The sequence below is a fragment of the Toxorhynchites rutilus genome, chromosome 2, assembly GCF_029784135.1.
Source record: "Toxorhynchites rutilus septentrionalis strain SRP chromosome 2, ASM2978413v1, whole genome shotgun sequence".
In the NCBI taxonomy this organism is placed as follows: Eukaryota; Metazoa; Arthropoda; class Insecta; order Diptera; family Culicidae; genus Toxorhynchites; species Toxorhynchites rutilus.
This window is the reverse complement of record NC_073745.1, coordinates 31,941,685-31,959,568: the sequence shown is the minus strand read 5'-3', so window position 1 is coordinate 31,959,568 and position 17,884 is coordinate 31,941,685. Positions and strand designations below refer to the sequence as shown.

At 42.6% G+C, this 17,884-nt stretch overlaps 2 protein-coding genes across 2 annotated transcripts; one reads left to right on the top strand and one right to left on the bottom strand.

Moving 5' to 3' along the window:
* Positions 1-1,722: 1,722 nt before the first annotated feature.
* Positions 1,723-16,726, top strand: LOC129770729 (delta-like protein 1). The gene is made up of 4 exons (XM_055773750.1): positions 1,723-1,964; positions 15,483-15,780; positions 15,849-16,040; positions 16,102-16,726. Exons 1-4 carry the CDS (start codon positions 1,860-1,862, stop codon positions 16,638-16,640), a joined length of 1,134 nt encoding a protein of 377 aa, XP_055629725.1. The 5' UTR covers positions 1,723-1,859; the 3' UTR covers positions 16,641-16,726.
* On the bottom strand, positions 16,668-17,634 carry LOC129770730 (protein lethal(2)k10201). Its single transcript, XM_055773751.1, has 3 exons — positions 17,411-17,634; positions 17,155-17,356; positions 16,668-17,099 (listed from the first exon to the last, which is right to left on the bottom strand). The coding sequence occupies exons 1-3, from the start codon at positions 17,584-17,586 to the stop codon at positions 16,746-16,748; spliced, it is 732 nt and encodes a 243-aa protein (XP_055629726.1). The 5' UTR covers positions 17,587-17,634; the 3' UTR covers positions 16,668-16,745.
* Positions 17,635-17,884: the final 250 nt, after the last annotated feature.

Sequence of the window (17,884 nt, the reverse complement as noted above, 5' to 3'; positions counted from 1 at the left end):
GAAGGGAATCCATCAGGAGGAGAGTGATGCCACAAACGGTTCCCCGGGAAGATCTCGAAGCAGCCGCTACACACACACACATACACGCGCGGAATTCTTTCCGTTTGGATGCCATTCAGCATCGAGAAAGATCCGGAAAATAATCTGCCAGTTCCTCTGGGAATTTAAAAATACATTCATGTGAAAGAGTTTATTTGAATGTTTTCTATCCATGTAACACTGTGATCAAATACATTTGGTTTTGTGATTTTTCAATCATTTCAATTTTCAATAATCGCAATTAACAGGATAACTTCTGAAAATAATTCTTTTCCATCAGTAGGATATTTCCGTATCCAATATTGTATGCGCCCGCAATCGATTATTGCTCAGTCGCCGAAAGTTCCGAGCTCAGAGAGTTCATTCCCCTCTAGTTTGCCTTCCAAATTGCCATCGTAAACCACGCCTTCTCTCGATTCAATCACGCACAAAAAGCATACTTAAGCGATATTCTGGTGGTGAGACGCATTCATTTTTCGTGAGGATATCGATAAGACAACATCGTTGCTGAGGGCGCTGGACGGCGAAGGATCGAGATCTGCCCTGAAACGCAAGCAGTTTGTTTGAAACTGTGAGAGAGCACAGAGAAGCCGAACCTTCAGGAGAAGAGAAGGTGACCATCGAAGCAGCCGCTGCACACATACATACACGAACGGAATTCTTTCCGTTTGGATGCCGTTCAGCATCGAGAAAGATCCGGAAAATAATCTGCCAGTTCCTCTAGGAATTTAAAAATACATTCATGTGAAAGAGTTTATTTGAATGTTTTCTATCCATGTAACACTGTGACCAAATATGTTTCAATCAAGTGCTATTAACAGATGGTTATCGAGTTAGCATTAACCACTGGTGGGCTTCCAGTATCGAGGAAAATGTGGAAATATCTAATCGTTACTGAAAATAATCTGCCAGTTCCTCTGGGAATTTAAAATTTAATTCATGTGAAAGAGTTTATTTTAATGTTTTCTATCCATGTAACACTGTGACCAAATACATTTGGTTTTGTGATTTTTCAATCAATCGCAATTAACAGGATAGCTTCTGAAGATTATTCTTCCCCATCAGTAGGATATTTCCGTATCCAATATTGGATGCATAAAACCTTGTGCCTCCAACGTAACGCTCTCGTTTTCGAAGTTCTCCAAATATTCATTCATTCAGAATGAATTCAGATTCAACTTCAAACAAATGATCTCTAAATCAACGATAGTCCTACGTCACCCTTGCGGTTATACCATAGATATAACCCACTTCCTGTTTTTGTTTTTCAATGGTAGGTGCTGAAACCTACTCTGTATTGACACAAGTACTGCTCAAAAATATTGATAGGAATGTTGATCGTGTGAGATTCAAAATATTGATTAAGGTAAATATTAGTATTAAATTGATATATTAGCTGTCGAGGCTTATGGTCTGAATTGGTCTAAAATGTTGTGTAAGCCACTCATTTTAGCGACTCCCCATGTAACGGTAAGATGCTCATGCTCTTTCTCCAGATCCGCTGCTGCAGATCGAAGCGCAACGCATCCAAAACATGATGTGCTCGCACGCTCGCGTAGCAAGAGAAAGAAACACAGCAGGAGAAAAGCTAATATCGATCAACATTATTTGTCATAAGTGAAATTTGAAGAGCATAAAATTGCTCGGGGGACTCATCACCAGCCCGACCTGGCCTTGGCCGATCAGTCTTGCTTCAGGTTTCGTCGGTATCATACGCGGTATTTTTTTGGTTAAGGCGCGATCGCTTGTGATTTACAGTTACAAAAGTTGGAGATTTTAAATTTTCGTCGGCGCGTTTCCTTGTTCGATGTGGTGTGATAATGAGCAATAACTGCTTCTATCAAATCATTCTTGTTGTGGCGTTTAGCGAATTCCTGTGGCCTACAGCGGAGGCTGTGCGATACGTACCAAAATGGAAGAAACAGGTTGGAAGAAAGTCTTGCATTTTCTCTATCTTCATTGTGCGGTTATTGAAATTATCACTTGCGCAAGGTTAAGCTTCCCAAGTGCGCGCCGGCAATAATTGCCGGCCTAGTTTGACTACCGCTGTGATTCGAGAGAAACCTGCCGGGGATAGTAATTTTACCTGTGACCCGGAAAGAGATGCGCTGAAAGCAAATGATTATTCTCCCACCCATGAACTAAAGTGACTTAAATATAGACGCAAGAAACTAGAGCTAATGATACGAGAAAATACGGAAACCGTTATGTTCCTTCCCATCATCCACTACTCTGGAATAAATAAGTAGGACCATGAGGAGGAAGGTTCAGACTTTAAGGGCAATAAAAAAAAAGCAGAACACTGGTGGACGCGTTTAGGATCGATAACTCGTCTTGAATGCCGGATAAATGCCAGGCCAGAGTGAATCTCGGAACGAGAAGCGTGTATGCGAGAGTGATGCTGACGGAGACTAACTACCGAAAGTACTGTTAGCTTCCCTGTCCATATCTATCTGGGTCTCCTTCGTTTGTTGAACTGTCTCGGAAGGCTGCTAATTTTCAATACTTTATATTTGTTCTTTTTATTTATTTCACAATCAACGGTTGAAAAGGTCTATTTTTTTTACACCATATGACTCAACAGAAAGTTTAGCGCTTCTGGATTCTTTATTTTAACAATTGTGAGTATTTTCGTATCCGATTGTTATTCGAAGCAACGGCGCGACACTATGAATTTTAATTGTTCGACGCTGTCACCAACATTCATTTCTCTTTCGCTTTTACGATTTTCTTTTCCTTGTATCGATAACGATTAGTGCTACAGGTGTATGTTTATGATCATACATAACAGGTATTGTTGTTGATTTTCGCTTTCTTTTGATGTAAACCATCATTGCTTTCCACGAAGCCATATGAGGTTATTCAATGTTTGTTTATGTTTTGACGTGGGACTACGTCTAACCGGAATATATGGAGGGTAAAATGAAAACCTAAACACAGAACATGCAGGAAAAAATGAAAGATTTCGAATGCTTATAGCTCGAACATTTCGTACTGGATAGGAGAGATGTTTGCATCACTTGATAGGGAATATTTCTACGCATCTATCGCAACTAACAAAATGTTGTTTTTCATTAGATAAACAATTGAATAACTGTAAAATATTAGGCGTTATCTAAACGCCCTAACTGCATCGTTTTGATTGGCCCGATTTACGGTTTCCCTAACACAGCCATCAAAACCAAGCAGCCTTGGGGAAATCGGCATTGCAAATACTTGAAAGTAGGGGGACTTTTGTTCTCATCGAAAAATGTTCCCTAACACAGACTTTAAAACCAAGCAGTGAAATCGGCATTGCAAACACACGAAAGAGCCTAGAGGCGAGTGAACTGAAAAGTTTAAACCCTCTTGAAGCCAAAAAGAAGAAAAAGAACACACGAAAGTAGGGCGAGCTTTTGTTCCTACCGAAATGTGTTCTCTAATAGAGATTTCTAAACCAAGGTGCCTGGAGAAATCGGTATTTCAAATTCATGCAAGTCGGGGGTATTTTTGTTCCGACTGGAATGTGTTTCCCTAACACAGACTTCAAATCCATGAAGCGTGGGGAAATCGGCATTGCGAATTCATACAAATCGGGGGTATTTTTGTTCCGATTGAAATGTGTTTCCCTAACACAGACTTCAAAACCAAGGTTTCTGGGGAAATCGGCTCTGCAAATAAATGCAAACTGCGAGTACTTTTGTCCTCGCTTGCCTTTGTGCAGAGTGGAATATGTCTGTCCCAACATGATCTTCTAAACTTAGGAACCTGGGAAAATCGTGCAGCCACTAGAAGCGAATGAACTTCCCAGTTTCAAGCAAATTCGAGATTCAAGAAGTATGTACACTTTTGGGATGTAAACTTCAGAGGGAAATGTAAAATAAAATAATCGTTTGATAATTTTTTTTGTCTTTATTGGAAAGATTTTCAGCCTTAGGCTGGTTCATCAAACGTTTGATAATTCTTCCGTACATATATTTTGTTCTAGTCATCATACCAAACGTAAAAGGTCCGTCATTAAATTTACTTGTAACGAAGAACAATCAATCACAATAAATGAATTGACTTTACACGGCATTTGTTCATTTTTTTCACTCACAGAGCAAATATATTGAACTCAATTGAATTTGGAAACTGTTTCATTCAATCAAGAATTTAATCAATACAAACGAATGATTGCTAAGCTAAGGTAGTTCCACGTGAACCTTGCGGTTATATCATAGATATAACCCACTCATTTTTTTTTCTCTGTTTTTCAACACTGTAGATCAACAATTTAACTATTCATAAACTAGATCATAAACTAAAGTTTGATTCAAATGAAAAAAAAGCTTCGGAGCTGAAGGATTTTCTAATTATAATTAATATCCTTAGGTGAATGCACTTTTCTTCTTCTTCTTGATTGACTTGAACGTTCCCTGTGGAACTTTTGCCATCTCAACGTGTGCATTAACAATACCTAGTTGAGATTTATTAAGCGAAATAACACGCCTTGAATGCATTCCGAGGGGCAAGCTCTAGAATACGCGTGACCACAGTGCAAGTCGGAGGAAATTTCTTTGACGAAAAATCTCCCGGCCAGAATGGGAATCGAACCTGAACACACGGCATGATAATCTGAGACGCTAACCACTCCGCCACGGGTGCACGTTTAGAAGTCCTAAAAAGAATTATTTTGGTGAGCTACCAGTCATCTCTTCAAACTAGAGAACAAAAAGTAATCCGAGGGAGCCAAGTCTAAAGAATAGGAGAAATTTGAAACGTGTTGAAACACTTTTTGCTTTGAGGCGTGAGCTGGTGGGCTGTCGTGATGGAAAAGGACATTTCGTGGGCCAATCGTGGGCATTTCTCTTGCTGCTCGGTTTTCAAACGATCCAATAACGATGAATCATATACACCTACAATAGTTTTATCCTTTTCCAGATAGTCGATGAGGGTTTCTGGCATTATGAACGGTCCAGATTCACATGTGCACATGTGTTGTGTACACGAAGAGATGCTCGTGCATTAGTGCTCGCGAGACTTTCTCGTGTAACTGCCTCAAAGTGACATTTGGTTAGGCGTTTTGAGATCTCGCATAGAACGTAGAAGAGACAATGTGCTTTGCCCTATTCAGCCTCGTATCTCACACAATCATTGCGAGCTGTGTGCAATAAATCAATGAATTGATTTTTCACATAAATATCGCTGCTAAAGTTATCCATAGCAGCGATATTTATGTGAAACAGTTCTAATTGTTCTACGTGCCATATTACGAAAATTAAAATTTACCACCAGAAGCATAACTTTTTCCGACATCACCAAATGTCACTTTGAGGCAGGTACACGAGAAAGTCTCGTGAGCATTAATGCGCGAGTTTCTCATACATGCATACAACACATGTGCATCGCCCATGTTGAGGTTCAACTAGTAATCCCCGATAATCGTTCGATTAATCGATTAATCGAATACTTCCTACAGAAATCGATTATTAATCGAACGAATACTGCGCAACGAATAATCGAAGCGAACGAATAATTTACGTCGATTAATCGATACAAACCCAGAGAAAAAAAACGTAAGGCCGCTACAGTTTTATCCCGAAAATCAATCATTTACCCTTATTTCGGTTCACGATCCGGTTTGAAATTAGCACAATGTTGCATTCTGTAACCCGAACGAGATCGACTTGTGCATTTTAAAATCCATCCAAGATTCAAACCCAATCGACATATGCAAAAGTGGCAACATTGTCTTGACGCGGAACAAACGTCAAAATAATTCGCATTCGTGAAGCGATTCACTCCATATAAGATGCCAGAATGCTGGTTGAAATTGCTGAAATATAAATGAAAATTATCGCTTGGTGTTATTCAAATACTTTGAACATGTATTTCTCACCCTAACTTAACTATTTCTTATAATTTTCCTAGCATTGGCCGGACTTGCGTACTCTGGAACCATTCTAAGAGGAGTGCAAACAGTGACGAATGTATCGATGAAATACAGAAATTCATTGCACAGCAGCGCATAGTCAAACCACAAATGTACTGAGCAAACACCAATAAACTATAAGAAAAATACACACACTCAGCACCAACAAAAAGTTGTCGAGAGATACAAATGTTCTTTATTTACTTTCAAGATGAATACCATTAAAGCTGAATCTGATCGAAGCTGCGTGTTGTCCTTCTTTTATAGGTAATAACCAAAATGGAGAGGCTCAAAATTTCTTTCTTTATATTCAAATCAATCGGGTTGGTACGAAAAACTGAAGTTTTATTTGAAAATTCGTTTTTTACATATTAATCGAAAGCAATTTCTTTAAAAGTACTAATTTAGCATAGCGCTTTGACATCCTTTTGCCTCGTCAAAGTCCTGAGCGGAGTCAATTGAGCCCTGATTCCTTCAATATTTTCAGAGCTGCCTCCACGTTAGTACCTCCAGTACTTTGAGTCCGATCGTTTTGGAAGCATTACCAATTCCGTTAGCAATGGTGGCACAGTTTACAATCCCATCGAAAAAATTTACCATTTTATCCAATCGTAGATCGTGAACCGGAATAGAGGTGATTATCTTTGACGCTCCTCTAAACTGGTAAATGAAGCCCAATGCCGTCAACGCGAATTGAACTTTGTTTATAAGTTTAGGTAACCTTTTTTTTTGATTCCAAAATGCTTTCTAGCAAATGAGAAATATTTGTCTAACTAATTATTTCTCTCAGTGTGACGACTAATCGATTATTTGGGTCGATTAATCGTATCGAATAACATACTGATGAAAAGTATTCGATTAGCTGATGAACGATCAATTTCAAAAATCGAGGATCACTAGGTGCAACGAGATATTCTTGAGCGCATCTCAATATTTTACGAAAGAGAAGAGAAGGAGCTGAACCCAGGTTCGTGTGCTAAATCCCGGTCTCATCGCTTGCACATGGAAGGGTTGTGAGGAAGACAAAATCGATACTCGTCTCTCGAAAATAAAAGACACGCACAGGAAGTCTGCAGAAAAGTGTCGGAGGAAGGATGGGAGTATCCTGACAAACGATCGTAAAGTGACCGAAAAGTGAAGGCAGCGCTTCTATGAATTCGTTGATCCGATGAAGAGCGTATAGGCAGAGAACCAAGAGAACGATGGAAACGATTACGTTGGTGGACCAATTTAACTACATGGGCTCAATGATAACGGCTGACAATGATACCAGACGCGAGATTCAGAGACGCATTATCCATAAGAGTCGTGCCTGTCATGGTCTCCACGAACACTTGACATCAAAAAGATATAGCTATTGCGCGAAATGTTTCCTGTACGAAACACTCAGAATACCGATTGTCCTCTATGGGCATGAAATGTCTTTGAACGACGTGTCGTAAGAACCATCTTCGACGGTATGAAGAAGGACGGCATGAACCTAATATCCATAGAGTGTTGACCATTAACTTTAACCATTAAGAGCAGTTACACCATTAACTTTAACAGTTGGTAGGATACGTTGGCCAGGGCATGTTACAAAAATGCCGGAAAACCATCCTGCAAAAATGGTGTTCATTGGGAATTCGGCTGATACGAGACGACGAGGAGCGCAGCGAGTTATTAGACCAAGTGGAACAGGATTTGAAAAGCACGGGGTGCGGATGAATTGGTGAGAGATAGCCAAGGACCGAGTTAATTGGAGAACCATTGTGAATCAGGCCATGTTGTAAAGACGTTAATTGGAGATGCGTTCATTCACTGTATGGAAAATTTGCGTATATGGGCAATCCAACTTTAACGTCCACATAAAGTGTTAATCCAACTTAACGAACACTTGATTTCTGATGCAAAAAGCAGTTACACCATTAAGGGCGTAGTACACTATGGAAATTAGAAAAAAATTAAAAAAAGTACAAGGGTCTGAGCCTAGGGGCACGGACGGAAGTTTGATGTAGGACTGTGATTGTTCAGAACACTTGGTTATTTAAAATGTAATTCTTTTCATTGTTCAGAAATCTGTTAGTTTAACTCTTTTCAACTCTAAAAAGGCCGTTTGTTGTATGGGGCCGTTTGTAGTATGTACACATCACCTTCAAACGGTTTGTAACGAACAAAGAAAGACAATAAGCTTCTGGCTTCTGATTACATTGAATATGAAATTTATGGGGAAGAAACGAAAAAAACAAGTTGAAAATACTCACAATTGTCTTTTGTCTTATTCTTATTATTAAGCATCGGAAGCTGTAGCTTTTTCGGTGAAATAATGTTCGTTTGCAGACTATCACATTCAAGTCGTATTGGTTCTACTGCTCAATCTATCATAGAAGGAATTGAGTAATTGAGAATTATGAATATGAGTCATGAAGAATATTAATATTTCATTTTTGTGATGCGATGTAATGCCGATCTCAATAAGTGTTTGCATGATAATCGCTGCCTCCTTCTAATTAATGAACGATCACTGTATAGGTGACACTTTCCTCGTTGCTTTGATGAAATCTTGCATAAAGTTTGAGTGATGCATGAAATCTTGCATTTGATTACTTTAACATCTTATTCATTTGTTAGATAGAAAGAATTATTGCACGCAATTTTGTGTTACATGAAACATTCATGGGAACGAAGTTGGCAGAAAGAATGCATAATAAATTATTTACCTTCGTATCCGCTCGCAAAACATACCTCTTTTATTTGTTAAATTGCTCACTTGTTTTATTATTTCCACTGTTGATGTCTCAGGCGAAAAAAAATCTGGATAAATTTGCCGTCTATATATTATAACATATATCGTAAGAACGATTCTGCGTCATATGTATTTGAAAACTCTTAATAAACGTTACATTTTTCGTAGAGTGACCCCCTATATAGAAATCAAAGACGTAGTCCTACGTCAACAAATTTCTGGCCTAGAATGTTCTCTTTATACTTTACTGATGATGTATACTTTACTGCAGTTTTTGTTCCAGGTTTGTCCGCTGCTCCGTTTCAAAGTTACAAGCCAATTATTGGACCTAAGTCTTCGCGTAAGAAGTGTAAAGGGTGTGTCACATCAAATTGCATCACGGAAAAAACGCTGTAGAAATTCGCCCAGTAGACCGATCCTTTTGAAAATTTTAGACAGTAAAATAGAAACTATTAAACAACTTTTGGCATTTTCTTTTTGTTCATACTTCGAGCCCAAGCCCGTATGCTCGCACCTTCCTCTTTACCCCGTCCATAAGGTTCTGTACAACGTCAGGTTGTAGTTTTTTTTGAACAGAAATCCATTTTCTCTTGAAGTCCGCCTCCGATTTGACAACTTTTGGGTTCTTCCGGAGGGCCTGCTTCATAATCGCCCAATATTTCTCTATTGGGCGAAGCTCCGGCGCGTTGGGCGGGTTCATTTCCTTTGGCACGAAGGTGACCCCGTTGGCTTCGTACCAACACGTCCTTTGAAAAGTGGCACGAAGCGAGATCAGGCCAGAAGATGGTCGGGCCCTCGAGCTGCTTCAATAGTGGTAGTAAGCGCTTCTGTAGGCACTCCTTAAGGTAAACCTGCCCGTTTACCGTGCCGGTCATCACGAAGGGGGCGCTCCGCTTTCCGCAAGAGCAGATCGCTTGCCACACCATGTACTTTTTGGCAAACTTGGATAGTTTCTGCTTGCGAATCTCCTCCGGAACGCTGAATTTGTCCTCTGCGGAGAAGAACAACAGGCCCGGCAGCTGACGAAAGTCCGCTTTGACGTAGGTTTCGTCGTCCATTACCAGGCAATGCGGCTTCGTCAGCATTTCGGTGTACAGCTTCCAGGCTCGCGTCTTCCCCACCATGTTTTGCCTTTCGTTGCGGTTAGGAGCCTTCTGAACCTTGTATGTACGCAGGCTCTCCCGCTGCTTGGTCCGCTGGACGAATGAACTTGACAAATTCAGCTTATTGGCGACATCCTGGACCGAACTTCTCGGATCACGTCTAAACTGCTTAACTACGCGCTTGTGATCTTTTTCACTGACGGAGCATCCATTTTTGCCGTTCTTCACCATTTTTGCCGTTCTTCAACCATCGACCGGAAGGTTAGGTTCTCGAAGTATCGTTTTAGTACTCTGCTGACCGAGGATTGGACGATTCCCAGCATCTTACCGATGTCCCGATGTGACAACTCCGGATTCTCGAAATGAGTGCACAGGATTAATTCACGACGCTCTTTTTCGTTCGACGACATTTTTCCAAATTTACGAAAAATTGACAGTGAAGCATGGCCAACGTGATCTATACACTCTTGTCTGATTATAAGCGAAAGCTGAAGATATAATTCCTAAAAATTAAATTTCTACAGCGTTTTTTCCGTGATACAATTTGATGTGACACACCCTTTAGATTCAAAATTTAAAACGCTTTTTTCTATAAACTAAGTTTTGCAAACTGGTGGGAGTTCTACCTCCGGAACGGTCCCTCCGATTTTGATGAAATAGTTTGCTCCAGACTCTCCACTAAATTTCCTGTCATCGTATGTAGGTTTTGTTTGATATTTTGAAAAATAAAATTTTGGTAAACGCTTTTGTCTCGATTTTTGAGGCACAAACACAATTTTTTTACAAAAAATTTCACCATTTCGTAAATCAATATTTTGAAAAAATCCTACGTACGATGACAGGATACGATGGATGGTAAATGATTGGACTAAGCGTACCATCGGTACTTCGCGTATCTGCAGGCATAAAATAGACCCCATTCGTCGTCCTTAGCTTCTTGTCTAGTATCTCCTATCCCTACCTCCCCGTGGTGCCGGCTGTGGTACGAGTAACCATAGAAAAGATCGGGTAACCAACCCCGGTGGGATCTTGGTCGTATGCTGACAGGGAAGAGGGCCTATCCGAGCATCTGTTCACCATGGAGGTGCGGCTCAAAACAGCGTCTGATCCCCATGTCAGGGAAATATTGAGAGCCCGCAATTTGAACATCGTAGCGCTGCAGGAGATGTGCTGGAAAGGTTCGATGGTGCGATCGTTCCAAGGTGGGTATACCATCTACCAGAGCTGCGGCAACATACACGGGCTGGGTAAAGCTTTCATCGTGATGGGGGAGATGCAAAAACGGGTGATTGGCTGGTGGCCGATCAATGAAAGAATGTACAGATTGGGGATGCGAGGCCACTTCTTCAATATCAGCGTTATCAACGTCCACAGCTCCCATCTAGCTAGCACCGATGACGATAAAGAAGAATTCTACGCGCAGCTAGAGCGTGAATATGATCGCTGTCCGAAACACGACATCAAGATCGTCATCGGTGATTTGAACGCTCAGGTCGGCCAAGAGGAGGAGTTCAGACCGGTAACATGTAGGTTCAGCGCCCATCAACGAACTTACAAAAACGGCCTAAGACTTATCGACTTCGGTGCCTCCAAGAACATGGCCATACGTAGCACTTTCTTCGAGTACAGCCTCCTATACCGTTATACCTGGAGATCACCACAGCAAACATAAACACAAATTGACCACGTTTTAATCGATGGTCGGCACTTCTCGGATATCATCGACGTCAGAACCTATCGTGGCGCTAACATCGATTCAGACCACTACCTGGTAATGGTCAAACTGCGTTCTAAACTGTCAGTCGTCAATAACATAAGACACCAGCGCTCACCACGGTACCACCTACGACGACTGCAAGAGCCGAATGTTGCTGCAATATACTCGCAGCGTCTTGAGGCTGCATTACCGGGGGTAGACGAATTGGATGCTACTCTCCTCGATGAATGCTGGAACACATTGAAAGCAGCAATTAGCAGCACTGCAGAGACCGTCATCGGGTATGAACAACGAGAACAACGGAACGGATGGTTTAACGACGAGTGCCGAGCGCTCCTGAACTAGAAGGATGTAGCACACGCAGCCATGCTTCAACGAGCGACTCGACAAAACGTGAAACGATACAGACTGAAGCGAAGGCACCAAACACATCTCTTTCGGGAAAAAAAGCGCCGCCTGGAAGAGAAAGAGTGTGAGGAGATGGAGCTGCTTTATCGTTCTCGAGAATCGCGAAAGTTCTTCAAGGAACTAAACACCTCGCACAAAGGCTTTGTGCCGCGGGCCGAAATGTGCTGAAACAAAGAAGAACACATCTTGACGAACGAACGCGAGGTGATCGCGAAAGGTGGAGGCAGCACTACGATGAACACCTGAACAGACAAGAGACCAAGACTGCGTTGAGGAGGACTACACCGGTGCAGTGAACAACGACGACGTACCACCCCCGACGATGGGTGAAGTTAAGGAGACCATTAATCAGCTCAAGAACCACAAAGCAGCTGGTAAGGATGGCCTCGGAGCGGAGCTCTTCAAGGGAGGTCCGAGAAAACTTGTAGAGTATACGCGTCGGTTGATAGTCAGGATCTGAGCTGCAGAACTGCATTGGAGGAGTGGAAGGACGGGATAATCTGCCCCATCTATAAAAAAAGTTGACAAGCTGGATTGTGGGAACTATCGTGCCATTACAATCCTGAATGGTGCCTACAAAATTCTGTCTCAGATCCTCTTCCGTCGTATATTACCAATAGTAAGTAGATTTGCGGGAAGTTATCAGGCCGGATTCATGCCGGTTGCTCGACGACGGACCAGATTTTTACACTGCGGCAGATCCTCCAAAAGTGAGGCGAGCGACATGGTCTACACACTACATCTTCGTTGACTTCAAGGCCGCATATGATACAATCGACCGACGACAGCTATGGAGAATCATGGACGAACACGGCTTTCCCCGAAAGCTGACAAGACTGATTCATGCAATGATGAACGGTGTGCGGATCTCAGGTGTGCTGTCGGAATCACTTGAGACTCACAAGGGTCTCCGACAAGGCGATGGACTCTCCTGTACGCTCTTTAACGTGGCGCTGGAAGGTGTTATGTGGAGAGTGGACTCCAACATACGGGGCACGATTTTCAACAAGTCTAGTCAGTTTATCTGCTTCGCTGACGGCGTGGACACAATCGAAAGAACACATGCGACGGTAGCCGACTTGTATACCCGACTGAAACACGAAGCAAGGCTGATTGGGCTTGGGATCAATGCGTCTAAGACTAAATACATGCTAACATCGACGGCGACGAGCTCGAGGTGGTAGAGGAATTTGTCTACCTTGGCTCGTTGATAACAACTGACAACAATAGCCGTGAAATTCGAAGACGCATAGTCAATGGTAGTCGTGCCTACTACGGGCTCCGCAAATCTTTGAGGTCCAACAAACTCCGACCCCGTACGAAGTGTACCATGTACAAATCCCTAATTCGACCGGTTGTTCTCTATGGGCACGAAGCATGGACGATGCTTGATGAAGACTCACAAGCGCTTGGTGTTTTCGAACGCCGAGTGTTCAGAACAATATACGGTGGTGTGCAGGAAAACGGAGTATGGAGAAGGAGAATGAACCACGAACTGGCGCAACTCTACGGTGAACCCAGAATCCAGATAGTTGGCAAGACTGGACGAGTGCGATGGGCAGGGCATGTTGCAAGAATGCCGGACAGCAGCCCTGCGAATATGGTGTTCGCATCGAATCCGGTAGGAACAAGAAGGAGAGGAACCCAGCGAGCAAGGTAGTTGGACTAGGTGAAGCAAGATTTGGCAAGAATCGGTGCAGCCTGGAGTTGGAGAACTGCAGCCATGGATCAGGTTTATTGGAGAAAAGTAGTGAATCAGATGTAATCTCAATGGGATGTAAAGTCATAGTAAATAAATAAAAAACGATGACAGGAAATATATCCAAGATTACGTGAAAAAAATCATTGGTTATCCACTAGAAAAACTCGTAGAACTCCCACCAGCTTACAAGGTTTTGGCTGCAAGGGTTCAACAAACCGATTGCGGCTATTCAGGGAACATTCCAATTGACACTAATATTAGGCTGTTAAAAAAGTCCTGCGGTATTTCCGCGAGGTGTCGTTGTAAGCGCGTAGTTCTAGTTGTATTCAGTGTATCGAGTCATACTATAGCTTGTTGGAAAGGTATTTTTGCGCGCTATAATGTAGTCCTTGACAGTGTTTTATTTGGTTAAGTCGTTCGTGAGTTATAGTGTCGCAAATATGGAGCAAAATAAAGAGAAAATCCGACATATTTTACAGTACTACTATGACAAAGGCAAAAATGCATCTCAAGCTGCCAATCAAATTTGTGCAGTTTATGGACCCGATACAGTTTCCATTTCCACCGCACAACGATGGTTTCAACGTTTTCGTTCTGGTGTAGAGGTCGTCGAAGATGCGCCACGCTCCGGAAGGCCTGTCGTCGCAAATTGCGACAAAATCGCTGAATTAGCCGAGAAAGACCGGCATAGTAGCATCGGCCAAGAGCTGGGGATAAGTCATCAAACCGTTATTAACCATTTGAAGAAGCTTGGATTCACAAAGAAGCTCGATGTATGGGTGCCACACACGTTGACGCAAAAAACATCTTTGACCGTATCGACGCATGTGAATCGCTGCTGAATCGCAACAAAATCGACCCGTTTCTGAAGCGGATGGTGACTGGCGATGAAAAGTGGGTCACTTACGACAACGTGAAGCGCAAACGGTCGTGGTCGAAGCTCGTTGAAGCGGCTCAGACGGTGGCCAAGCCCTCATTAACGGCCAGGAAGGTTCTGCTGTGTGTTTGTTGGGATTGTCAAGGAATAATCTATTATGAGCTGCTTCCTTATGGCCAAACGCTCAATTCGGACCTGTACTGCCAACAACTGGACCGCTTGAAGGTAGCACTCATGAAGAAGAGGTCATCTTTGATAAACAGAGGCCGCATTGTCTTCCATCAGGACAACGCCAGGCCACACTTTGGTGACGCGCCAGAAGCTCCGGGAGCTCGGATGGGAGGTTCTTTTGCATCCGCCGTATAGTCCGGACCTTGCACCAAGTGACTACCACCTGTGTTTGTCCATGGCGAACGAGCTAGGTAGTCAGAAGTTAGCCACAAAAGAGGCTTGTGAAAATTGGCTATCCGAGTTTTTTGCCAATAAGGAAGCGAGCTTCTATAACATGGGTATTATGAAGTTGGCATCTCGTTGGGAACAAGTCATCGAACAAAACGGCGCATATTTGACTTAAAACAGATGATTGTAACTAATTTTATGAACAAATGAAAATTCAAAAAAAATACCGCAGGACTTTTTTGACAGCCTAATATATTTTTTGTTTGTTAAATAATATATACTTAATAAAACTGTGTTATCAGATTGATCATAGTAATTCATTTTTTCATTGAACAAAATCACGAAATCACATATTTTATATGATGTTAATAGTGTACTGTCCTCTTAAAGGATGACTCCATTGTTCACCCACCGTGAGCTCATCCACAATTTGCGACAAAAAAACTGCTGGAAGAAGCAAAAAAAATAATTTCCATTTGAATGTGAAGGCCAATGTCTTCATAGTCCACTGACTATCTTCAGTTGAAAATGACTTTGCCGAGCCCTGCTGTCTACTATACTATACTATACTATCGATTGGAGCTACTAATGATCCAAATTTCCTTCCTCAATCTTCAAGGCCTGTGAAATCCCATCCTCGCAGAACGAATACTCGCACTACGTTTGCAACGATAACGGTGACGTGAAATGCCTCCCCGGGTGGACCGGTGATCTGTGCGACGTCCCGATCTGCAAGAAAGGATGCGACCCTCTGAATGGGTACTGCAAGCGACCGAACGAGTGCCGCTGTAAGCTGGGTTTCTATGGGGAAAACTGCAACCGTTGTATTCCGCTGCCCGGTTGCCAGCATGGAGGCTGCCAGGTGTCGTTCGAGTGCGTCTGCCACAAGGGCTGGGATGGGATCTTCTGCTCGGAACGTAAGATTCACATGCGGATTCGAAGATTATGGGAGAGTGATGCTCAACGTAATATTTTGTTGTTCCAGCAATCTGTCGGGCAGACTGTCATCCATCGCGTGGTTATTGCGAAGCGCCTGGTGAATGCCGCTGTCGTCTTGGTTGGGCAGGCCCATCCTGCAGAGATTGTCAGGTGTTGCCCGGATGCGTCCACGGTACGTGCACCAAACCCTTGGAGTGCAAATGTCTTCCCGGCTGGACCGGAATTCTGTGCCAAAATCGTAAGTATTCGTAAGTTTTAAACGTTGAAACACCTTTTGCATGCAATATCTTGTCTTGTAGCGATTTGTGCCACGAACTGCAGTCGTCAGCATGGTTATTGCAAGAGACCCGGAGAGTGTCGCTGTCGGGTCGGATGGATGGGCGCGGAGTGCAATAAGTGTCATCCATATCCGGGATGCAAAAATGGAGACTGCCGTAAACCTTGGGAATGTAACTGCAAACCAGGTTGGGGAGGTTTGCTGTGTGACGAAGAGTTGAACCACTGCGAGAAGAATCCGGACACGTGTAAAAATGGAGGAAAGTGCACTTCACTAATCAAGGACGATGGCTTCTACAAATGCGAGTGTCCTTCCGGTTACAAGGGAAGGAATTGTGAGATTCTTCCACCATCGATGACAACTACTACGACAACAGCTGCAACAACGACGAGCACCACGACGGAATCGACTTCAGTGGATAGTGAAGAGCAAACGCAAGAGCAAGAACAGGATCAGATGTCGAATTTAAGGCTACAGATTGAGAATGTCACTACACAATACCCAGGGGAAGACTATCTCAGCGAAGAGTTCAGCGCTGAGGATTTAGACAATGAAGCCTAATATAATTTACGCGACTTCCCAAGAGCATTTATATATTTTATAATATTTATTTTACGTATTTATTATACAATAAATTATTCAACAAATATCTAACATTTCGTATTATCACACTTCGGGAAGGCTTTCCAGTAAATCCACAACCATTTTATTGCTCTCGAACACATCTGTCTTTTTCGAAGCTTTGCTGGATTTGAACGATTTTGTTTTTGAGTGACCAAAGTTGAAATTGAAGCATTTCGGAGCCGCAGCAGCTTGATTGGGTTCAACGGGTTCCACCTCCATCTCGGCTGAAGCCGATTTCGAGTTTGGAGAGGAGCCAACTTTGGGCTGTTTCTGTGCTGGCGTGACTTGTTTATCAAACCGGAAATTGTGAGGAAACTTGTGTTCCTTGATGCAGTGGTCTCGTCGCTCAGCGGGATCTCGGCTTTTGTGATCACACCCATCGAGATAACACGAGTACTGTTGATATAAACATATTCATTTTAAAATCAATGAGCTCTAATCGCATACTCACCATTGGTCGCTTCCCGGTTTGAACCTGTGCGGCAAAATAGGAATCATGCGTTTCCAACAGGTGAAGATCGAGCAGATGGGCATTTGGAAGTGTCTTTTTGCACTCACCGCATGAGTATCTGTGCAACGAATTGTAGTGACACTCGTAGTCTTGCACTGAGCTGCTGCTGTACCGGCATTCCGGAACGTTACAGGTAATTACGCTGGAATCCAAGTTTAGATGAGAATAAATTCGAACAAATAAAACGTTAACTCACGTTTCTTCTGGCTGTTTGGGAGCGCATTTTTCGATGTCGCTTAGAACTCCTAATTTGACGAACTTTTTGATGTAGAAATTACCATCGGTGAAAAATTCATCGTTTTGTTCGCGGAAACCGGTACCATATTTGTCTAACAACTTAAGAACAATCTCGGGAGATGTGAAATTGGACATGTTAAACTAATTGTATGGTGTAGCCTTTCAGTGGTGCTTTTGTTTTGGATGCATCGAATGTTTTGATTGAATCGAATATCCCGCCACTGAAAATGTAATGTATCGTCGATATAATGGATAGAGTAGATATGGGCAAAACGGTTCATTTCAGTGAGCCGAGCCGGCTCATTTGAGCGGCTCTTATTTAAACCGCGAATCTTTTTTGAGCCAAGACTCTTTTGAACCGCGGCTCTTTTTTGAACCGTGGATCATTTATAAAGAACCGTGGATCGTACGCTCGTTATGATGAACCGGCTCA